Source organism: Rhinopithecus roxellana, chromosome 12 (genome assembly GCF_007565055.1).
Source record: "Rhinopithecus roxellana isolate Shanxi Qingling chromosome 12, ASM756505v1, whole genome shotgun sequence".
Taxonomy (NCBI): Eukaryota; Metazoa; Chordata; class Mammalia; order Primates; family Cercopithecidae; genus Rhinopithecus; species Rhinopithecus roxellana.
This window is the reverse complement of record NC_044560.1, coordinates 125,445,856-125,470,873: the sequence shown is the minus strand read 5'-3', so window position 1 is coordinate 125,470,873 and position 25,018 is coordinate 125,445,856. Positions and strand designations below refer to the sequence as shown.

The window sequence follows — 25,018 nt, the reverse complement described above, 5'->3', positions numbered from 1 at the left end:
AGCATCTTCCATTTCTGAACAAGGTGCTTCTGGGTGAATGTGTATTTTAGTTGATGCCAACAGTTCTGCATGCAGCAGAAGAATAAGAAAGAAACGTCAATTCTTTGACTCACCCTTGTCTCTCTGTCAACAAAGCGGGTTTTTACCAGTTTTCTTTTCATCAGAGGGTGACCTTGGAAATCTAAACCTTTGACATCTGATTTTTCCTCTTGTGCCTTATGCTTTCCAACTCTTTCTCTAATTATTTCTTATGTATTTAGTAGTTAAAATTAAAATGCCCACTAACACAGCCATTTATCTGATGGCCTGAACTCGTAATTATTGCACAACTGGAGGCAACCTTGAGAATGGGAAAAATGAAGAATACGTTTCTGCAAGAAACTGTGCTGTGTTATCGTGGTTAGCTTTTGCTGTGAATACAACCCCAATATCGTGGCAGGTTACCGCAGCAAATGTTTATTTCATGTCTATGCTCTATGCCGGCTGTAAGTGAGCCAGCCACAGCTCTGCTGGCTCTGCTCAACTCTATGTTTTCCTCATCTAGGGCCCAGGCTAAAGGTGTCACCCCTATCTGGGACCTGCTGTTTTATGGCGGAGAACAGGAACATAATCTCATTTAAAGCTTCCACACAGAGATGGCAAGTATCATGACTGCTCACATTCCATTGACCAAAGCATGTCCTGAAGTCAAGGCCAAAGTCAGTGAGATGGGGGTATTTATACTCCTCTTAGATTCTTAGGCAAACAAAAATGACAACAGGAGATTTCTTATTACAAGGAGGGAAGAATAGTTAGGAACAATGATCTAATCAACCAGAATTACTTTATTGCTGAATCAGAAAGTGAGTTTAGGGAAATCATTCGCCCTCTTTGGACCCCAGTTTCTGATTGTTTAAAATTAGAAAGTTTCCCTCCTTAGGGAGGCAAATTAATATTCTAAAAAATTATATGTGTCTAAGTTCAAATTCCAGTTGCACCACAGACTAGCTGTGTGATCTTAGGTAAGTTATTTAACTTCTCTCATGTCTTCATCTTTCTTCAAAAATTCAAACTATAGTTTTAAAAAACACACATACAATGACTTCAGTCTCTTAAAGTGTCTCATAATCTCATTTTTTTTTTTTTTTTTTTTTTTTTGAGACGGAGTCTTACTGTCTCACCCAGGCTGGAGTCCAGTGGCGCGATCTCAGCTCACTGCAACCTCCACCTCCTGGTTCAAGCGATTCTTCTGCCTCAGCCTCCCTAGTAGCTGGGACTACAGGTGCCCACCACCATGCCCGGTTAATTTCTGTATTTTGGTAGAGACAGGGTTTCGCCATGTTGGGCAGGCTGGTCTCGAACTCCTGACCTCAGGTGATCTGCCCACCTCGGCCTCCCAAAGTGCTGGGATTACAGGTGTGAGCCACCACACCCGGCCCTCATTTTGTTTTTAACCCTAGAAATATCTTCTAGGGAAAAAAAAGTGTCTTGTGAGAAAACATTTCTTAAAGATATAATTCATTTAAGTTCTTTTAAACTTAAGAAAAACTGAATTCAACACCTTTTTTAATACAAATATTTATAGTGTATTTCTGTTTTTTAAAAGCACTTTTATTTAGCCATCTATTCTTCCAACCAGCTATATTAAAATCTGTCTGTAGGTGCAAGATGTTGTTAATGGTCATTGTTTCTGGGCTGTAGGATTTCAAGTGATTTGTTTAACTTTCATCTTTGTACTGAGACAATGTCCAGGCCTTGGCTCTAAGCCACTGTAGAAAGAAGCACCCCTGCTTTTCTCGACCTTCATCTCTAGAACTGCAATGGATTCTGAACCATCCATGTAGACAGCACTTCTTCAGGACTCCTTCTCTGCCCCAGCCATCCAGGTTTCCTTCCCCTGAACTCTCCAAACCCCTGTGCTCTATATCACTGTACTCACTAATCAGTCACTCTGAATGGGAGTTGTCTGATTTCTGCCTACATCCTCACCAAGGGTGTAAACTCCTATGACAGAAGAACTGGGCTTATTAATTTCTTTGATACCAGCACCCAGCATACAGTCTGGAACATGGTAGGTACTTAGTAAATATTTGTTGAATGAATTAATTAATGTGGTTCTACTCTGTCCATCCAGTCAATTGGTTCCCACAAAGTATTGAGCACCCCCTGGCAGCAGGCCCCTGGCCGCACTGGCAGTTGGAAAAGCCAGTGACTGCTACTCAGTACTGCCTGTTCAGGTTTGCATTATCTGCGGCTCCCACTTCCTCCCTCTCCTCCGCCTCCTAGGGCTAGAAGAGTTCCTTGTGTCTGAGCCCAGCTGTTTATGTTCCTTTTCTCATTATGGAATGTGGCAGGATTTGAACTTTAAAAATGAATGGATTGATTATCATCTTGAGTTTTTGTTGGTTTGTTTCAGACTAGGGAGCTTTAAAAATCTTATTTCCTTAAAACCCATAGGGATAGTCTCACACAGACCCAAAGTGGCGCACAAAATGCTTATATATAGTGTTGCCTGGTGGTTAAAGGCATATGCTTTGCAGTCATGTAGATTTATTTTAAATCCTTTCTCTCTGTTACTCAGCTGTGTGATCTTGGGCAAGTGAGGTAGCCCCTCTGAAACTTGATCTTTAAAATGAGGATAATGGCCAAAACTCTGGCTTATGTGAAAATTAAATGAGATGTCCAACATTCTCATTCCGTGATAAGAATTGCTGAGTTCTAACAGCTAGCCAGGTACTATTTTTAAAAGTCCTTTATTTGTATTAACTCAGTTAGTTCTCACCACTGCAAAGTAGGTATTATTATCCCCATTTTAAGGATGAAGAAAAAAATAAAAGTAATTGTTCCTGCAGTCCTACAGGCTGCTGTTGTACCCAGGGAGTGTACTGGGTCCTGACATCTCTCTGCCCTCAGGGCAAGATCACCCTTGGCTCAGTCCATGACCCTCCCCCAAGGGCCTTTCTCCCTTCACCTACTCTTTCCTGCTCTCCATACTTCCTGCCTGGGAAGTCAGGCCACCTGACAGGAAAATACCCTTCTCTCCCACCCTTCATTGAAGCCCAGAGGTGTGGGCCTCTGCCAGGAACCCTCAAGCCTGCTTCTAAGCCATTTGTCAGGCTGCCAGAGGGCTGGGCGCCCTATCCGTTTTTCACAAACAGGTATCAGGGCAGCTGACAGAGCTGGGCAGGCTTGGAAATGGTTTAGCTGTGAGCAGAATCTCAATGAAGGCTCTGGCCCAGCCTGTAGTGGGTGTTAATGACTCCAGAAGGCCCTGCCCTGGCAGTCAGGGAGGAGAATAAATATTACGGGCTCAGGACCCAGCTGCCAGCCCCTGCCCTTCTGTATTTTGATGGTTTTTTGTCCTCAACCACATTGAATGCTGTCCAGTTGTATTTGGTGCCCACCTTCTTCCAGGCTGTGTGTGTGTGGAAGGAGGAGGGAGAGACTCCTCATTCATCAGAAGCCAGTTTCCTGAGGTGCAGGAGACAGGGAGGGTGGGAAGAGAGAGAGTACAGGAGGAAAATTACAAGGAATCTGTGAATCCACTGGGAAAGTAAAAGTTAGAGGGAAAGGAAGGAAGCTTGGAAAGTGAAAGAAAATACATAGAATATCTTAGGCACCAAATATCAGAACTTTCCATCTAAACATGCATAATGACAAGGAAGATGGGACATAAGAATTCTGGAGGTTTTCAGGGGAGGGGACAAAGTAGCCCCTTAACAACATTTATTTAAATATTATCTTTTATCTTCAGAATTTATACAGATTATTTGAATCTTACATTGTAAAACAGGCTTCAGTCATCCCTTTCTTCATTCTTACCTTTAGGGATGCTCCCACTGCCCTATTTCCCCATTCCCCCCCCCGCACCAACCTGGCAATGATTCTGTGGCACGACTGTAGTCTCTACTGTCTAGTGCCTGAAAATGCATCCTAACCAGTAGCCCAGTGTGGGTAACTGGGATAATTCATACTGGCATGCAGTAAGCCCCAGTGGTGTGTTAGGCACTGAGCACTGGGGATGCAGAGAGTTAGACACAGCCTCCATCCTCAGGTAGCTCACTGTCCAACGGGAGAGACAGACCCAATATTGGATTATTATGGTACAACATAGTGAGGCTAGAGCAGCAGCAGCAGCAGCTTCTACACTAGGCACACGCTCTACGCTAGGCTCTTTTTATTTTTTATTGTTTTTACATTATCTCTAATGCAAACACATTGGGAGCAGATCTTATCAGGTTTATTGCAGAGATGAGGAAACCAAATCTGAGAGGGTGAATGCTTGCCCCAAATGATGCAGCTAGTAAGTGGGGGAACAGGGTTTAAGTCCAGTTCTCTTTTATTTCAAGGTCTGAGTTCTTCCTATTCCCATCCTATGGGCTCTTATAATAAAGAAGAGGGTGACCTCGGAGGACAGAAAATGAACCAAATCTAGGATAATGGTCAGGAAAGGCTTCTGAAAGGAAGCAAAGCCAATATTGAGTCTTAAAGGATAAATAGGAGTTGGTCAGACATCCACATGCAGTGGGGAGAGAATTTTAGGTATGGAGAAGATCATGAAATAAACATGAAGTAACGAAAATGGCAGCCAAGCATAGTGGCTCATGTCTGTAATCTCAGCACTTTGGGATGCTGAGATGGGAGGATCTCTTGAGGCTAGGAGTTCAAGACAAGCCTGGGCAACATAGCAAGACCCTATCTGTACAAAAAAATACAAAAATTATCTGGGCATGGTGGCATGTGCCTGTAGGTCCAAGTTACTCAGAAGGCTGAGGTGGGAGGATTGTTTGAGTCCAGGAGGTCAAGGCTTCAGTGAGCTGTGATGGTTCCATTGCACTCTAGCCTTGGCGAGAGAGTGAGACCATGTCTCTCAAAACAAAAAGATGACATGACTTTCTTGGGAATTAAAGAGAGTCCTATGACTGGAGTGAAAAACATTATAGAAAAGTGGTAAGACACAAAGCTAGAGAAGTGGGTAGGGCCAGATCATGAAGGCTTTTTGTGGTAGAACATTATCCTTTAGGCTTCAGGGAAGTAACAGAAGTTTGTTAAGTGGAGTGGCATGCTCAGATTTGTGCTTCGGAAAGTTATTTCCAGCCATACGTAGAGGATGGATTGAATGAGAAGAGATTAGAGGCTCTCTCAGCATCTATCCATCCATCTCCATTTGTCTCCATCGTTTATCCACATCTTGGCCTCCTCTGTCTTGTCTGCCTGTGTCTGTCTAGTTGTAAGCTTCTATCTGGCCTATTTATCTGATTCCTTGGCTTCCCTACATAACCCTAGGCAAGTCACTTCGTCACACTGAGCCAAGGGTCCCTCATCAATAAAATGAAGATCATAATGCCAACCTCAAAAGGTTAGGTTTGGGATTAAGTATTATATTGCATGCAAATCTTTTTATATATTACAAAGTACCATACAAATGTGAAGGATTATTATCTAGCTCTTGCTCTCTTGAGTGTTTGTTTTTTTTTTTTCCAACAAACTTTCTTTGAGTGCTGACTCTAGGCTGGATATCATGCTACATCTGGTGAAAGAGATGTAGATGTAAACAAAATGTTAGAATAGAAGCCTCTGTTATATGTTTCTAACTTACTGCTTATATGTCCAGTTGCCTGTCTTGTCCATCCATCCATCCATCCATCCATCCATCCATCCATCCATCCATCCGTCCATCCATCCATCCACTTCTCTGACTCATTAGCTGTTTCTGTCTGTATTCACAGGCAGTTACTGGCGTAGAACCATTCAAGTTACAATAATCCTCACATACAATCTCCTCTCCATCATTGCTCACCCCTCACCATGCAATTTTTGAGAGCCCGTGTCTTCAAAGAGAGGAAAATAAGTTGTGAAAAGAACACTTCTCTAGATGGCCTAGAAGATCCCTTCCTCTTTACAGTTTTATTACCTTCTTCACCTTTCTCATGTGCTCCCAGGCCTTTTCTGAAGACTTGAATCTCACATGGCTCTGACACTGCCACACTCCATAAGCCAAGAAAACTAGATTGAAAGGTTTCAGCCTAGAAGTAGAGTCAGTTTCATTGAATTCTATAGGCTCTGTGACTAACCTGGGACTGCCAGATAGTCCCCAGGTAGTTCTAGTCATTGGCATCTTGAACAAAGATCGTAAAGAGTTTGTGGTGACTTTGTCCACTGAGCCCCTTGTCTCTGAAATGCCCCTTCAGAAGCAGTATTGTATAGTTGGGAAAAAGTCCTGTTCTGCCACTTAGAAGCTTTGTGACTTCAATCAAGTTACTCAACCACTCTGAGTTTCAATGTCAGCATCAGCAAGATGGGGATAATACCTCCTACTAAAGTTGTCATAAGGATTAAGTGATGTCCAATGTGAGCTGTTTTACACAGGACCTGATTTTTTGTATGTTTGATGGATTGACTTGGAGTCAGGACCCAGATTATTTTTCCTTAACACCCTGTTTTGTGGTTTTGGATGCAAGTGTGAGTTTGTGTGTATAAAAGTAGATGTGTTTGTGTAAGCATAGTTGTATATGGATATATGCTTTATATTTGAATCCACTGTTTATGATGGCTAAGATACTAGAGTAGTGCCATTCAACAGACTTTCTCTTTTTTTGTGGGAATGGGGGGACATAGTCTTGCACTTGTCATCCAGGCTGGAGTGCAATGGCACAATCTCAGCTCACTGCAACCTCCACCTCCTGGGTTCCAGCGTTTCTCCTGCCTCATCCTCCTGAGTAGCTGGGATTACAGGCGCATACCACCACACCTTGCTAATTTTTGTATTTTTAGTAGAAATGGCATTTCACCATGTTGACCAGGCTGGTTTTGAACTCCTGACCTCAGGTGATCCACCCGCCTCGGCCTCCCAAAATGCTGGGATTACAGGAGTGAACTACTGCACCTGGCCCACTCAATAGACTTTCTATGATGGTGTTAGGTTTCCTTTGCGTTGTCTGTCACAGTGGCTACCAGCCACATGTGGCTATTGAGCACTTGCAATGTGGCTAGTGGCTAGTAGGACTAAGGAACTCTATTTTTAAAGTTAATTTTAATTAATTTAAATTTAAGTAGTCACAAATGACTACTTATACAGCACAGCCCTAGAATATGCCTTCATTTTTAATTACACCTGAAATAATTATTATGGTATGAAAAAGATTACTGAACACCTCCTATGTTTCAGGCACTTGGACATGCACCAACTCATTTAACCCATGTCAGCTTGGTGACATGAGTGATCTCATTGTAATCTTCTTTTGGCTGGTAAAGAAACTGAGAATTGGAGACATAGAGTAACTCCTTTGAAGTCACACAGACAGTTCAATGTTTGAGCCCAGATCTCTAATCTTAAAGCCCTTCTCTGCATGACCTCTCCTTGTGCCATCTTATAGCAGTGCACATATACTTTCCAGGGTATATGTATAGTTTACTTTTGTTATTCATAGATCACTCTGGCTGCAGGATGGAAAATGGATTTAGGTGATGGGGAAAGGAAGGAGGTGTTTTGAGTAGAAACAGGGAGGCCAGCTGGGAGCCTACTGCAGTAGTCAAGAACCACAACAGCAAATGCCAAGAGCTAAACCACCAACTGGCCTTCTTGCTGGCAGCCTCACAGACTATGGAGTGTCAGATCTGGAATCCCTTTGGAGAGCATCTAGTGCATCCCTTTGGAGATCTTTATTTGAAGAATGATGAAACTAAGGCACAGAGGCAGGAAGGTGATTTCTCCAAAGTTGTCAGAGTTGGCACAAGAGCTCCCATCTTCTACTATGATGTTTTTCCTGCATTCCAGACCATCATAGAAACAGAGACTTTATTATCACCAACCTCTTTTTTTTTTTTTTTTTTTTTTTGTTGTTGTTGTTGTTGTTGTTGAGACGGAGTCTTGCTCTGTCGCTCAGGCTGGAGTGCAGTGGCCGGATCTCAGCTCACTGCAAGCTCCGCCTCCCAGGTTTACGCCATTCTCCTGCCTCAGCCTCCAGAGTAGCTGGGACTACAGGCGCCCGCCACCTCGCCCGGCTAGTTTTTTGTATTTTTTTAGTAGAGACGGGGTTTCACCGTGTTAGCCAGGATGGTCTCGATCTCCTGACCTCGTGATCCGCCCGTCTCGGCCTCCCAAAGTGCTGGGATTACAGGCTTGAGCCACCGCGTCCGGCCATCACCAACCTCTTTACCTCCATCTAAATCCTTCTTTCATTTTCAGACACTGCCTCTGTTTTCCTAAAATGCCATGAAGTCAACTAAAAGACAGGAATTTCAGTTCTCTGTAAACAAATCCATTTTTACAAAGAATGAGCAAATCCTCCTCCAGAAGTTTGAGCATGTCCTCCAGAGAATACAGAAATTCATGCCAGGTGTCTAGGAAGTAGATATAAAAAGCTTATTCCATTTTTTAGGGAAGGAAAAAAAAGCCCAAGCACAACTTTTCTGATGCTTGATAATATTCTTCTCTCATCTCTCATTTCCTCACAACTATTTTGTCTTAAGGCTCTGCAAGCCTGTGGGAAGTTGCTGTGTGATTTTTATCTCCATGATTAAAGTGTTACACTTTATTGAGTTCTTTACATCAGCAGCAAAATCTGCAATGCGGGGTTTTACATAACACCTCATTTTCTTCTCACACCATTACTGTTATTAACCTGGTGGCAATAAACAGAAAATACAGCTTTGCTTATGATGTACTCTTTATTTTTGTTCCAATAGCAAGAAGAAGGAAAAGAGAGAAAGATCCCAGAGAACAGGGAAGAATTTTTTACCCATTGTATCACTTTGAGGTCTGCCTTTCTCTCTCCCTGTTCCACAATAGCATTTCTCAGAGAAGATAAAGGATGGAGATAGCCTCTGCTCAAAGATATTATCTTCTCCATCATTAGTTCATCCATCTATTCATTCAGTAAGGATTTCCTTAGCACCTACTATGTGCCAGACACTGCACTAGATGTTGGACCTATTAAAATGAAGACAATGTGATTTCAGGTCCTGAGGAGTTCTTGGTCCAGTGGGAGAAATAGACACACAAAGCAATAATAATGAAACAGTGAAATAGGTACAATAAAAAAGAAGGGTTGAGTGACAATAGACGTGAAGGAGGACATGGGTTAGGGAAGCCTTTACAGGAAGGGATGCTTATATTGGGTCCTGGAGGAAGGCTAGGCAGGGCAAGGTGTTCCTGCCTGAGGGAACAGCATGACCAAAGCCTTGGAGGGCACAGAGGAGCATCACACAGTCTGGAAGCTCTCAATCTGGCACGGAGGAAGCATAGAGTGCCCATCAGCAGAGAGTAGGAAATGAGGTTGGGGACGAAGGCAGATTACTGAGGACCTGATATTCACATGTGGAAAATATATTCCATGCCTACCAATAATTCATCCTCTTGGCTCCCCATGACAAACCCAAAGATAAAGGAATCAAGACAGAATGATAGAGTTGGAAGAACTTGTGCTATAGATAGATCTAGATTCTATTCTTGGCTTGGCCACTTACTAGCTGTGTAACCTTAAGCAGTGCATTTATCTGTAAAACAGGTATGTTAAAAATGAGATAATGACTATAAACAAGTTGCGTAGGTTGTTGATAGTATTTCATGTGTCAAAGGAAAGGGGCTAGGAGAGCAAAACTAAACAATTCAAAGAGCCAGAGAAGACACAAATTCATTCTGTCTGATTTTGATGAAGGTTTTTATGTAGATATGGATGAAGGAGCTTGCATTGTTTTAGGACTTCCCTTCAATCCAAGATACGAAGCTTGTTTGTTACCCACAACTTGTCCAACCCTTGCTTAACTCACAACCACTCCCTCACTCCTTGCTGCTTTCTAGCTGAGTGAAGCCAGTTTATAAAAATCAAAAATCTTCTCTTTGGACAGAGTGAATGCCTATAGCAGAGCAATAGCCAGAGAAAAGCCCACCAGCATCCCATTTACATTGTAATAGAGGGCCCAAGTATTTGATTATGTGTATTTAAGTGTTTGATTAAAAAAAAAAAAAAACCTTTGATTCTGTATCCTAACAAAAGTGTGCAATGCTTATACTTAACATTTTCTTTTTTGGTAGACCTCCTCTGTAGCCACTTATGTTTAATTTATATTAATAAAGAGCTCTATTTATACAGAAAACACATGATTACATGGGGAAAATGTTCCTTTCATTCAAATAGCCATATTTAGAGAAAATCAACTTGTTTGGATCAAAATGTCATAACCTAAGACCATAGCACATCTGATGGCATCTCACTGTAACTGGAGACAAGTACCAAGGAGGCAAACACAGAACTCAAACTTATAAGACAGTGACATCTCCAAACTTAGTGGATGTCCCCCCTCAATCCAGAAACCTGGAAATCAGTCCAAACTTAGGTCCCATATTGTGAACTGTCAATCTTGCTTTGTAGTGGGTCTCAGGTTTGCATGCTTCTTCACATCCTCCTAGCCCTTGCTTTATGTTTTGTTTTGTTTTGTTTTGTTTTAAGATGAAGTCTCAGTCTGTAGCCCAGGGTATATAGTGCATTGGTGCCAACTCAGCTCACTGCAGCCTCCGCCTCCTGGGTTCAAGTGATTCTCGTGCCTCAGCCTCCCCAGTAGCTGAGATTATAGGTGCATGCCACCATGCCCGGCTAATTTTTGTATGTTATTTTGTTTTTTGTTTTTGTTTTTGTTTTTTCAGTAGAGACAGGGTTTTTCCATGTTGGCCAGGCTGATCTAGAACTCCTGACCTCAGGTGATCCACCCACCTCGGTCTCCCAAAGTGCTGGGATTACAGGCATGAACCACTGCATTCAGCCCTAGCCCTTACTTTAATTCAGGACCTTATTATTTTTAAATTAGTTCTCACTTGGATTATAACAAAAATGTTCTAACTAATCTACCTGCCTTTGAGTCTTATGACCACTAATTCTCATCACAGCCTCCAGAACAATCTTGCTAAAATGTAAATGTAATCCTGTTATAATTTCATAAAACACTTCTGTGGCTTTCTATTTTCTGTTTTATAAGGAAAAGTCATGACTCATTAGTGGTTTACAAGGTCTTCCATGTATGGGTCTTTGGAAGCCTCTCTAGTCCCTTTCCTCACCCGCGTCTCTGTCCCCTCCCCTGCCCTTCAATTGTGCTAAACACCTTATTTTATTTTGTTTTATTTTATTTTATTTTATTTTATTTTATTTTATTTTATTTTATTTTGAGACAGAGTCTTGCTCTGTTGCCAGGCTGGAGTGCTGTGGTGCAATCTCGGCTCACTTCATTCTCTGACTCCCTGGTTCAAGCAATTCTCCTGCCTCAGCCTCCTGAGTAGCTGGGATTACAGGCACGCACCACCACGCCCAGTTAATTTTTGTATTTTTAGTACAGCCGGGGTTTCACCATGTTGGCCAGGATTGTCTCGATCTCCTGACCTCATGATCCACCCGCCTCAACTTCCTTACTGTGCTGGGCCCTAAACATTTTATTGTTCCCTCAATGGGCTAGTGGTTTTAGGCTTCGGGCTTTTGCCCACAGGCTCCCTCTGCCCACACTGTCTTTCTCTCCACTGGAGGGTCCTTTCCTTATCATTCCCTTGGTGAACACCTTCTCATCTGTCAAGACCTTGCTTAATAGTCACCTCCTCTGTAAAGTCTTTCCTGACCACCCACTAACTGAATGGTTCCTTCAGCCATACTTTCACCCAGTCTTCACTTATGTCTCTTACAGCACCTGAAAGGCATATGTACACTTAAACTGTTCCTTTGTCTGTCTTCCCTACTATACAGTGAAGAAAGAGGGAGGTGGGAAAGGGGGAACAGAAGAAGAAAAGGAATGAAGAGAGAGGAAAGAAAAGGGGCAAGATGAGAGAGTTAGAGAAGAGAGAGGAAGAAAGAATGAAGGGACAGATGCCAAGTGCCTGCCTGTACCTTTCTTCTTCCTGTTTCCGCTCTTCCAGCTGCCTACACCAAATAAAGCAGACAGGAACCATTTTATTTTTCCCTAGGATAAAGTGCATAATTTCAGCATGAATGTTGGCACCCTCAGACACTTCTTTGAAAAGTAGTGATGTGCACTCTGCCAAGTGGAAAGACTGCATTAGCGTGGGGAAATGATTGAACTGCTGTCTCGCAGCAGGCTGTCCCCACAGGGCCATGCCAAGGAAAAGGACCTTGCACTTGTGTCTTGAAGGAGATAAGGTAGAAAGACGGCAACATCTGTCCTAATTAGAGGCCAAATGAAAGAGAAAATAACAACAGCAATAGTGCAAAGCAGGAAGATGAGATATTGGAAGGATATGAGACTCTTAGGACGTAATGGTGGAAAGAGCCCTGAGAAGTCACTGAATCCATCCTCTAAGTGGGGAAATTGAAGTCCAGAGAGGGAGAAGGAATTCTCCAGGGTCACATAGCAGCTTAGTAGAGAACTAAGATGAGTGTCCTAGGAAGAAGGAACCTGACATAGACCAAGGACTCCTGTCCCTGAGATGTATCATTACCTCTCTGAGCCAGCTAACAACCTACTGAGATAGGTGTCCCCAAGCATTCAGGCCACAACTATTTACTGAGTTCCTAATGTGTGCCTAAGGGTGCCCTAGTTTTATCAACCTTGGATTTATAATGAAGCCACATTAACTTTTAATTATCAAATTAAAATACTCCTCAGTTCTCACAGCCTTAAAAATTCTCAGTCCTCTTCTTAGTTGAGAGCTCCCTGATTAGTCTTGTTTTCCTGCTCAGACTGGGGCTTTCTGAGGGAAAACCTGGCTTTTCTACTTGTATCTGTGTGCACTCTTGATACAGAACTGAGCACACGGGATGACTTCCCTAGTTGAGGATCAAGCAGAGGCTTTGGAGTGGTGAGATGTGAGTTCAAATCCCATCTCAACTGGTAATTTGTTGTGAGATCTTGACAAGCCAGGCTCTGAGCTTCTTCTGAGAAACTAAGATCATAATCCTATTGACCCTCATGGAGTGTTGAGAGAATCAAATGAACTGATTGGTGCGAGAATGGTTTATAACTGTATAAATGTGCAAGATGGTGGTTATTGTCAATAGATTTCATATTGAACAAGGAAGAAATGTACATATATGTGAGCTGGGTCCCCAAGCTCCTCTTCACTCTATGCTACCATAGCACTCACACTTCTTCACATTCCTCATTGCACAGACAGTTACTTGTAAAATGTCCTTCTTCTTCACAAGGTTTTGAGCTCCAGGAGGTCCATATCACCAGTGCCAAGTACAGCACCTGCACATAGTGTCACTGTGTGATTCAAAAGAATATATTGACAGTGTATAAGCTGTCAGATATTTTGGTAGGCATAAAGCCAGTTACTTCATTTAACTCTATGACAATGCGTGAATTTGTGATTGTTATCTTCAAATTTCAGGTGATTAAACTGAAACTCAGGAAGGGAAAGTGAATTCTACAGGTCTTAAAGCTCACCCATGTTGAAACTAACACTTGAAGCCCAGTCTACCAGACCCCCAAACCACACTACTCTCATGAGTACCCTTTTATCACCATTATCGTTATCACAGTCATTATGGCTATCATCAGTCACTGAAGGGAGCAGGAGGCAGAGGTCAGGAGTTCATCCTTTGTCCTGGGAAGGTCTGTTATAAACCCAAACCTCCTGTACTGAGCCTCTCATCTCTCTCTTTGTCTCCAGGCATAGAGGTGGAGAAAGGGGATGGAAGCAAAGGAAGGCTCCTTCCTGCCAGGCCAGACCTGGCTCTTCCTGGATCCCTAGGAGATGCAGAAATGCCTCCATTTATGTGCAAGTAGAGTCCGACTGTAAGAGACTAATTAGAAGTAGAAAAAAGTACGTTTTTATTTCTCATCTTGCTGCTTCTGATGCATTTTCTCCACCCCTAATCATTAGTCTCAGAATAATCCTGAAATTTATTCTGCTGAGGTCAAGGAGGCCACAAATATAGGGCTGGGCTATTCTGAATAGTTTAGAGCTTAGTCCCAGATCAGAAACACTTGGGTTCGAATCTATGATCTACCACTTGCAAACTCTTTGCCTTGGTTTCCTTATATGATGTGTTTGCCCTTATAGGATTGTTATAATTACAGGACCATACTTAAGAAGTACTGCATAAATGTCAACAGCTTTTGATGGTGTCACGTTTAAGTGCATGGATTGCAGAGCCAGACTGCTTGGGCTCTGCCAGTTACCACTGTGTGATCTCGGGTTCCCACACAACCACTCTATTCCTGAGTGTTCTTATTTGTAAATGATGTTTCTATCTGATAAGGTTGTGGGAGGATTAATGAGTGCCTGCCCCTGGCATAAAGTGAGGGCTATGTTGTTATTATTATTCTCCCCCACAGCTCTTCCAGATAGAATCTAGGCCCTGGGAACTTCCCACACACCTTACTACCCCTTTCTCTGAGTCTAAGATAGCTGGCCCATTCATTTATTTATTCATTCAGTTACTCAGCAGTTGTTGCCTGAGTACTTACTGTGTGTCAGGCCCTATGATATATCTTGTGGATATATGGAAGTGAACCAGATGCAGTCCTAGGCTTCAAAGGATTCACAGGCCACACACTCCTTATTTTTTTTTTCTGTTGTTGTTCATGGTTTTCATAAAACCACACTTTCCTTGTATTTTTTCACCTTCTTTCTTCTCTGACCACTCCACAGTCTCCTTTCCTTCTCTTTTAGCTAAACTTTCAACCTCAGAGGGCTCCAGGCTCAGTCCTAGGACCTCATCTTGGTCCACGCTTTCTCCCAGAGATGTTACACCCACCTCAATGATAATGATTCCCACATTTATGCCTTCAGTCCAGTCTTCTCCCTGAGGGTTCTTCTTTCATGAATTTAACTGACTACTTGACACTTCCTGTCTTGTATTCAGTGGTCATTTCAAACTGTGAAGAGCCTATCAGAACTCTCGATTTCCTAACCAATATCCCAGCTGGGCTCCACACCAGTCTTCTCCATCTCTGTACATGAAACCACCATCTACTTAGTGTTCAAGTCATAAACCTTTGATTCTTCCCACATGTAATCTATGTGCAGGTTCTATGGAGGTATGGCCACAATATTTGTTAAACATGCCTTCTCACCTCTACCACCACCTCTCTTATTTAAGCTGTAGTTAAGCACTGCATAATGACATTTCAGCATCAGACCACATGTACAATGGTGGTCCCATAAGATTACGATGAACTTGAAAAATTCCTGTCACCTGGTGACATCGCAGCTATTGTAAGGCATAGGGGAATGCATTACTCATTCACATGTTTGTGGTGATGCTGGGGTAAACCAACTGCCAGTCATATAAAAACATGGAAATGCAATTATGTATAATACATAACACTTAATAATAATATGTAACTATGTTACTGGTTTATGTATTTTCTATACTATACTTTTTATTGTTATTTTAGAGTGTACTTCTACTTATAAAAAAAAAAGTTAACTCTAAAAAGTCTCAGGCAGGTCCTTCAGGAAGTGTTCCATAAGAAGGCATTGTTATCATAGGAGATGACAGCTTCATGCATGGTATTGTCCCTAAAGACCTTCCAGTGTGATAAGATGTGGAGGTGGAAGACAGCTATGTGGATGATCTTGATCCTATGTAGGTCTTGGCTCATGTTTGTGTTTGTGCCTTAGTTTTTAACAAAAAATGTTTAAAAAGTAAAAAAAAAAACAAAAAAACCGTAATTTATAACTAGGAAAAAAAGCTTATAGAGTAATAAGGGAAGAACATATTTTTGTGCAACTGTATAATGTGTTTGTGTTTTAAGCTAAGTATTATTACAAAAGAGTCAAAAAATTTCAAAAATTCAAAGTTTATAAAGTAAAAAAGTCCCAGTAAGCTAAGGTTGATTTATTATTGAAGAACTAAAATGTTTTAAAATAAATTTAATGAGGCCAGGCGTGGTGGCTCACACCTGTAATCCCAGTGAGCCGAGATCGTGCCAATGCACTACAACATCTGCCTCCCAGATTCAGGTGATTCTTCTGCCTCAGCCTCCCGAGTAGCTAAGATGACAGGTGTGCACCATTATGCCCAGCTAATTTTTGTGTTTTCCATAGACACGGGATTTCCCCATGTTGGTCAGGCTGGTCTTGAACTCCTGACCTCAATTGATCCGCCTGCCTTGGCCTCCTAAAGTGCTGGGATTACAGGTGTGAGCCATCACATCTGGCCTCATTAAATTTATTTTAAAACAGTCATATGCTATACAGGTTTGTAACCTAAGAGCCATAGGCTATAACAATATACCCTAGGTGTGTAGTAGGCTATAGCATCTAAGTTAGTGTAAGTACACTCTATGATGGCCACACAATGATGAAATCACCTAGTGATGCATTTCTCAGAACTTATCCCCATCATTAAGTGCTTCATGACTGTACTATGATCGCTTAGGGGAAGTGTCTCAACTGCCTCATTCATGCCCCCCTAAAATCCATTATCTACATGATAGGCAAGGTATGTTTTTCAGTATTCCCCTGTTAAAATGTCTTTCTACTGTACATAGGATAAACTCCAAATTCTGACCCTGGCTTTCAAGACCCTGTGTGATCTGGACCCTGCAAACCTGTCCAGGCTTAGCTCCAGTGTTTGTCACAATCTGGCTATTGGCCTTCCCTTTGGTTTTTGAAAACAATATACTCATTCTTGCTTTAGGGCCTTTGTTTTGCCCAGGATTCTCTTTCTGACTTCTTTGAATGTCTGGTTTTTCTCCCTTTCTTTCCCTTCCTTCCTTCCTTCCTCCCTTCCTTCCTTCCTTCCTTCCTTCCTTCCTTCCTTCCTTCCTTCCTTCCTTCCTTCCTTCCTTCCCTCCCTCCCTCCCTCCCTCCTTCCTTCCTTCATTCCTTCCTTCCTTCCTTCTTTCCTTCCTTTCTTTCTCTCTTTCTCTCTCTTTCTTCTTTCTCTCTCTCTTCCTTCCTTCCTTTTTCTTTCTCTTTCTTTCTCTTTCTTTCTCTTCTTTCTTTCTTTTCTTTCTCTCTCTTCCTTCCTTCCTTTTTCTCTCTTTCTCTTTCTCTTTCTTTCTTTCTCTCTCTTTCTTTCTCTCTCTCCTTCCTTCCTTCTTTCCTTCTTTCCTTTCTTCCTTCCTTTTCTTTTCTCTCTCCTCTCCCCTCCTCTCCTCTCCCCTTTCCTTTCCCTCTCCCTCTCCCTCTCCCTGTTCTCTTCTGTTTGTACAGGAAAGTCTTTATCTCCATTTCCTTTTTGAAGGACAATTTTGCCAGGAACAATATTCCTGCTTAACAGGTGTATGCCACCACACCTGGCTGAATGGCTGGTTCTTATCATCTTTTGAGGCTTAACTCAAATGTCAGAGGCCTTCCCTGATCACACTACCTAAAGTAGACTTTTCCCTCATCCACTGTGTTATTCACCATCATGTTATTTATCCTAGTGCATTTCTAGCATGTTTCACAATCTGCAATTACCTTGCTTATCTGCTGTTTATAGTTTGTAAACCCCACCTGGGTGTTAGCTATTTAAAGGCAGGAATCTTATCTGTCTTGTTCACCCCGAAGTCCTATGATAGCATGAGGAATATAGTAGGTTCACAGTAGATATTTGCCAGATGAATGGATGAATGAATAAGCTAGATGATAAATACCTTAACAGAAGGATATTTTTTTAAATCTGTGGGATTCCAGAGAAAGGAGCTGCTATCCCTGAGAGCATCCAGGAAGACCTCTCTGTCAAGGGCCCATTTGGGATAAGCAGTAAAAGATGAACAAGATGTTACCAGGAGGTGAAAGGAAGGAAGAGGATTAAAGAATAGACACAAAAGCTCAGAGTATGAGAACACTAGTGTGCTTGGGAAGTTACAGTGGTTCTAGAAGGCTGGAGTGTAGGATGGAGAGAGGCAGGAGGTGAAGTGCCCATGGCCCATCCCCTTGGTCCCTTGAGCTGGCTGTCTGGATTTCTTATGTGGTTGTTCCTTTCTTTGTCCCCTTGACTTTTTATATCCCTTTTTTTCTGGGAGGAATTTCTGCCCAGCCACGTTCAGGACATATCTGAGGAAGAAAGCCTTCACTGTGCCACTTCAGAAATATATATATGTATATGCTATGGGCTGGGCACAGCTACAATCCCAGCACTTTGGGAGCCTGAGGCAGGAGAATTGCTTGAGCCCAGGAGTTCCGGACTATACTGGGCAATATAGCAAACCCTGTCTCTACAAAAAAATTATTTTAAAATAAAGAAATATACACTATGAATGATAAAGAACCTTTGCATTATTTTGTTTATTTGATTTGCTTGGTTGATATTAAAGAAAGAGTCCTCAATTTTTCTGAAAATTTTTCCTTCCTGCCTTAGAACACAGAAATAACTTTCATTCCTTAAAAATCAGACAGGGAGACATTTTAGTTAAAAATGAAAAGAATAGATTTGGGACTTTTTATCTCAGTCCCAGGGGAGAACATCTTCCTAGGGTAAATCCGAAGGAGGAATGTGTCTGGAAGTCCTCCCAACGCTTCTTGCTTCTCCCACACACATACCTCAATGCCTTTTTGAGAGTCTAAGCTCAATAATCTCAGTCACAGATCCCCACAATCCTTTAGCTCAGAGCTGAAGGAACCTGCATGGGGCTTGCCTTACTGTTATCAAGTAATTGCTTTGCTAGGCTGCAAGCTCCTGTGAGGACAGCAGGGTAGGGGACATGGGGAGTTTACAGCCAGAGGCCTGGGTTTCAGACCCGGCTCTGCCATGTCTTGCTTCGTAATGCTGGGCAAGTTACTTGAGCTCTCTGAGCTTCCATTTCCTCCTCTGTAAAACAGAAATAATAACAGAGCTCACCCTGCTCAACTTGCGGTTATTCCTGCCTAAGCTTCAGTTTCCTCCCCTTGGCATCTCCAAACCTAAGATAAAACTCCTCTGTCCTTCCTGGATTGGATTGCCCTGGATGGTCCTTCCTTCACTGAACTGAATTTGTGATAAACTCTGAAGTGCCGCCCAAATGTGAAGGATCCAGCCCCACATCAGAGCACCAAGCTCAGGTTTTGGCCTGTGCCAAGTGAGATGAAGCAGGGTAGAAGCTCAGCATAGAGAAAGAAAACCCATTTCCTCCCCGGTGTCTAGGTGGAAGCAAACTCCACACTAAATTATGTTGCAAATATGCCCCAAAGTCGTTTTAATTTTATTGGCACTGATTTTAATTTACTCTTTAGGCCCCTGATTGTAAGATGAGCTGCTGGCTGCTGGCAAGGGGACAGCCCTTCATCATTCTGTTTTAATTAAGTTTCTTAAGTTTGGAAGGAAAGAACGGAGATGCTCTCCCCATCCCCCACCTTCTTTTCTCATTCCCAAATTGTAATTAAGGGCCCTACTTTTGTGACACACAACCCTTGGTCTGGCACAGCCACAAAAAAGTACCTGGTTTTACTGTTGGAAAAACTTAAGATTCATTTGTTTATTCATTAATTCACTTATCTTTCCATCAGTTCATTTTCTTATTCATTCCTTTGTAAACCTTTAATGATGACCTACTATATACAAGGCCTTATTCTGGCCCTGTGGATTGAAAAAATCAACAATTTAAGATTCCTGCTCTCCAAGAGCTCACATTCTGGAGGGAGATGAAAATAAAGGGTTATTACGTCATGTGGTAAGTGCCGTGAGACAGATATATACCTCAAATTATGAGAGTGCAGAGAAGGCTGTTAATTCAGCCTGAGGGATAAAATAAGGCTTTTTGAATTGAGATTTTGTACTAGTCAAGAAGAATGATATTAGTTTCCATAATAAACAATCCCCAAATTTAAGTGGCTTAATACAGTGAAGATTCACTTCTCTCTCACATCAGTCTGATGCAGATCAGGTGACTCTCCTTGCTGTTGTCCTCTAAGTGTTGAATGGAGGATATAGGCTTCTTTCTTCTTAGGATATCATCATTTTTTACATGTAGCTCCCCATGCAGAAGGGCAAGAGAGAATGCGGGTGATTGTGTATGAGGAGTTTTATGGGCAGGTCTGGAAGTTATCATCATTGCCCACATTCCATTTGATCCCAACCAAATGTCAAGGGGGATAGAAATGTCAGTGGAGAAGAGATGCACAATTCAATAAATGGTGTTGAACAGTGAAATTTAACCCTTACCTCACATTCCACGGCCATGTAAATTGAAACTGAAACAAAACATTGAAAACTAAACAACAAAATAATAAAATGGAAGCAACAGTAAAATAATTCAGCTAGGAAACCACAAAAGAAAAGATTGATAAACTGTGTCAAAAATCAGCATTTAAAAATGTACATGTAATTTTAAAAATTACATGAAAAATACATGAACAGAAGTAAAATAGAAAGACAAATGACAAAAGTATCTTTATATTACACATAAAGGTTAATTTCTATAATACATAGCTTCTCTAAGTCAACAAGAAATAAAGCCCAACAATTTGATTTTTTAAATGGTCAAAGGCAATGAACAGAGATCTTAGAAAAGAGAATGCAAATCATTTTTGTTTATTTATTTTATTATTTATTTATTTATTTTTTGAGATGGAGTTTCACTCTTGTTGCCCAGGCTGGAGTGCAATGGTGCGATCTCAGCTCACTGCAACCTCTGCCTCCCAGGTTCAAGCAATTCTCCTGCCTCAGCCTCCCGAGTAGCTAGGATTACAGACGCCCACCAGCACGCCCAGCTAATTTTTTTTTTTTTTTTTTTTTGGTATTTTTAGTAGAGACGGGGTTTCACCATGTTGGTCAGGCTGGTCTTGAACTCCTGACCTCAGGTGATCCACCCACCTCAGCCTCCCAAAGGGCTGGGATTATAGGCGGGGGCCACTATGCCCAGTCACAAATCATTTTTAAACATATGAAAATATGCTTAACTATACAGTAAAAGATAATTATACAGTACTAAGAGAAATTCAGATTAAAACTAATCTTAGATATTACTTTTCACCCATCAAATTGGCAAATATCAAAAAGTTTGATTCCACCTATATTGTCAAGGTAATAGCCTAGGAGTGTTCTGGCCCTTCTGAGGTCAGTCTGTCAATATTAATCAGAATTGCAAATGCACATAGGGTCCAGAAATTTCACTTGTAGGAATTTATTATTTTATTATTATTATTACTATTTTATTATTATTATTATTATTTTGAGACGGAGTCTCGCACTGTCACCCGGGCTAGAGTGCAATGGTACGATCTTGGCTCACTGCACCCTCCACCTCCCGGGTTCAAGTGAGTCTCCTGCCTCAGCCTCCTGAGTAGCTGGGATTATAGGTACCTACCACCACGTCCGGCTAATTTTTTGTATTTTTAGTAGAGATAGGGTTTCACTATGTTGGCCAGGCTGGTCTCGAACTCCTGACTTCGTGATCTGCCTGCCTTGGCCTCCCGAAGTGCTGGGATTATAGGCATGAGCCACCGGGCCCGGCCGGGAATTTATTTTACATACAATTGTATATGTGTGAAATAATGTATATACAAATTTCATCACTCAGACATTCTTTGTAACAAGAAAAGATTGGAAATATCTTAAATATTTATCAATAAGGAACTAGTTAGTTTATATATGGCTGTTACAAAGAATGAGGTAACTATTTATTAAGAAAGAATTGCCTCCGAGATATATTCAGAGAAGAACAGCAGATCTGAATGGTGTGTTTATGGTGCTATCACTCGTGTGTTTGGAGCAGGGGGTTTGGGTGTGGAGGAAATATTTATTTGTATATGCACAAACTATCTCTGAAAAGATATATGCAAGCCTGATAGCATTAGCTACCTCTGGGGAGCAAAACTGGGTGACTGGTAGAAGGGAGATTTTTTACTATAAATTATTTTATAACGTTTGACTTTCAGATTATATGATCAATCAAGATAATTCAGGTGCTGGTTCTTTCAAATGAAGTCACATCAGCTGCCAGTTGTCAGGATGGGATGGTAGAAGCCATACCTATATGGTTATCAGAAAAATGTGACAAAATTATACTTGTACCCCCATAAATTTATGCAAATAAGTTTTTTAAGTTTAATTTTTTTAAAAAATGAAAAAGTAAAAGAAAAGCTAGGTTCTAATTCTTGCTTTTTCACTAACTTGCTGGCCAACCTTAAGCAAGCAACCTCCGCACTCAGAGCAGGTCTGAGAAAGGTCAGAGAAGCTGGTTTCCAAGGCCCTCCCTAGCTCTGACATCGAGAGATACAAACTGTAGCTTTTCCTTCCACATTTCTTAAATCATCTTTCTACCTCCTCCTCTCCTGTGCAGCTCATCAAAAGCTCAGAGGAAAAGACAGACAATTGAAGAAAATAAAATTGTGAAGATGACTTTTATAGGGCTCCTGTTGAATCATTGTGTATTCCACCTCCAAAGCTGAAAATGATGAGTTTAATATCACACAGAGCAGTGCATCTTGTGTATCCCAAAAGACAGCTTATGCTACCCAGAGAACTGGGAGCTTGGCAAGACATAATTTTTCACTCCAACTCTGAGGCAAATGAAATGACAGTCATTGAGCCCACATTCTAGAAGCAACATAGTTTTCATTTGGTTTTAACTTCATTTGAAAGCATCCCAAGGAGGGAGAATCCTTCTAAATGTGCACTTTTCTTCTTTCCCAGGACTATGTACTAGAAAGGGGATGGAGAGGTGGCCAGGTTTTCCCTTGACTGTTTCTAGTGTTGGCCATTGATGACAATAAGTTAATTGTGTGAGTGGGCAGGAGGCCTGAGTGTCAGCCCAGTTATTCCATGAGCTTGGGCAAGTCCCCTCCCCATGCAGGTCTTCCGTTATTCTCAGAAAGGGTTAATGGATATAAGTTGGGCTGATATATAAGAAGCGAAGGTTGGATTTGAGGACCATTGGAGATCTAATGGCCTAAAAATTACCCTACCCCCCACACCCCCTCTTTCAGCCAGTCCATTACAGTATGTGGAACAGTCTCTCTGGGACATCCTTTACTTACAGGCACTGAGCTCTTTATCGGCAATCCTCCCAACTTCAGGAAAGGTTAACAAATAATACCATATCAACCAAGAAAGTGCCTTAAATATGTGTAAGTAAAAAGCAGAGGTAGACTAGTCAATGCCGTCTTTACAGACTACAAAGGCATTTTCCTTCATGCTTTATTTATATGCTATTGGGGAGTAGACGTGGCATCATCACACAAGGTTAATTAAAAGAGTTAAGTAAGATTTCATATGTAAAGTTCCAAGAATGGTGTCTGGCATGTATTATATACACAATAAAAGACAGTAATTATTATTTTTTATTTATATCACAAGATATCAGCAAGCAATATAGTAATTATTATTGCTGTGTTTGATTCCCACTATAATGCTCTGAGGTTTGAATTAAAATACCCATTTTTCAGATAAGGAAGTTGAGGCTCAAAGTGGGGACATGATTTACACCAAGCTTCCCAGCTAGAAGTGGCCAGGTTGGGGCAAAACTGCAAACAGGCCCAAAGTAAATACAGTTGTGTTACCTCGAAAGTATTTCTCATCAATCAGAGAAATAAATTCCACTAATGTCTAGTCATGAATGTGTTAGCTGTTCTGAGTAAGTAACATCATGACTTAACCCAACCTAAATGTCACTTTTTCTGAAGACGTCTTAAAAGGGATGCTAATAGTAGTGCCTTCACACCCTGAAGGAAAACCATGTTAAAAGTGAGGAGGAATTGATCCTCACCTGTCTTAAACCCTCCCCTCACATTGCAAATGGCTGCTAAATCTGCTGACACACGGGGTCAGCTTGGTGGGTGTGTGTGTGTGTGTGTGTGTGTGTGTGTGTGTGTGGTGTAGTGTCTGGTCCCTTAAAGGCAAGCTCTATGGCCCAGACTTCTCATTTGTTATCCTTTCTCTCAACAGAAAACAAGCCTGGAGTTTTATATTGACATCCACGCCCACTCCACCATGATGAATGGCTTCATGTACGGCAACATCTTTGAGGATGAGGAACGGTTCCAGAGGCAGGCCATTTTTCCCAAGCTCCTCTGCCAGAATGCTGAGGACTTCTCCTATGTAAGCCAGGAGTTCTCTCTCAGCCAGCCCCAGCTCCCCACACCCTGCCTCCCTGTCTTCCTTCTCACTCAGTTCAGTTTGCTTTAAGTTCCACAGGACACCTAACTCTGTGCCAGGTCTTGTGTGGGTGATGAAGATAGAGGTAAACAAGATGTGCCCATGTCCTCAAACTGCTCATTACCAGTCAGGGAGGGAGACTCTTTGAGAAGGTAGCATTTTGGCTGGCTGATGAACTGGCATTTGTTTTTGTGTTGGGGTTTTTGTTTAGTTTTGTTTTGAGACAGGATCTTGCTCTGTCGCCCAGGCGGGGGTGCGGTGGTATGATCATGGCTCACTGCAGCCTCTATCTCCCAGGATCAAGTAATCCTCCCACCTCAGCCTCCTGAGTAGCTGGGGCTACTGGCTAATCTTTTTTTTTTTTTTGAGATGGAGTTTCACTCTTGTTGCCCAGGCTGGAGTGCAATGGCATGATCTTGGCTCACTGCAACTTCCATCTCCCAGGTTCAAGCGATTCTCCTGCCTCAGCCTCCCAAGCAGCTGGGATTACAGGCATGCACCGCAACACCTGGCTAATTGTTTGTATTTTTAGTAGAGACGGGGTTTCTGCATGTTGGTCAGGCTGGTCTCAAACTCCCAACACCAGGTGATCCGCCCACCTTGGCCTCCCAGTTTGCTGGGATTACTGGCGTGAGCCATGTGCCTGGCCACTACTGGCTAATTTTTTAAAATGTAGTTATTTATTTTGTAGAGACAGGGTCTCACTATGTTGCCAAAGCTGGTTTCAAACTCCTGGGCTCAAGTGATCCACCTGCTTCAGCTTCCCAAAGTGCTGGGATTACAGGCATGAGCAACTGTTCCCGGCCTTGTTTAATGGAGTTGACTCCAGCATTAACAAGAAAAAGAAACTCACTGAGCACCTATCACATGCCAGACCTTGCTCCACGGTCTGCTTTTACCAATCCCAGTTCTTTTGTATAAGCACAACACATCTGCTGACAGAGGTTATATGCCCACCATTCTTTTCTCCATGACTCCATCTCAGTCTCAATTTTTTTTGTAATTGCTGGGTGATAAATTTCTATCCTGTGTGCATTATAGCTTCCTGGGAGGGCAAATGCAATTTTTGATATAAAAGTTCTTTG

The 25,018-nt window shown here is 41.9% G+C and overlaps 1 protein-coding gene across 4 annotated transcripts in view; it reads left to right on the top strand.

Moving 5' to 3' along the window:
- AGBL4 (ATP/GTP binding protein like 4) overlaps positions 1–25,018 on the top strand; it is a 1,510,388-nt gene that overhangs the window by 1,419,721 nt on the left and 65,649 nt on the right. For all 4 annotated transcript variants that reach the window (XM_030942932.1, XM_030942931.1, XM_030942930.1 and 1 more), the window contains exon 10: positions 23,724–23,876. In XM_030942932.1, the coding sequence (XP_030798792.1) occupies positions 23,724–23,876 (153 nt within the window). The remainder of the gene's footprint in view (positions 1–23,723; positions 23,877–25,018) is intronic.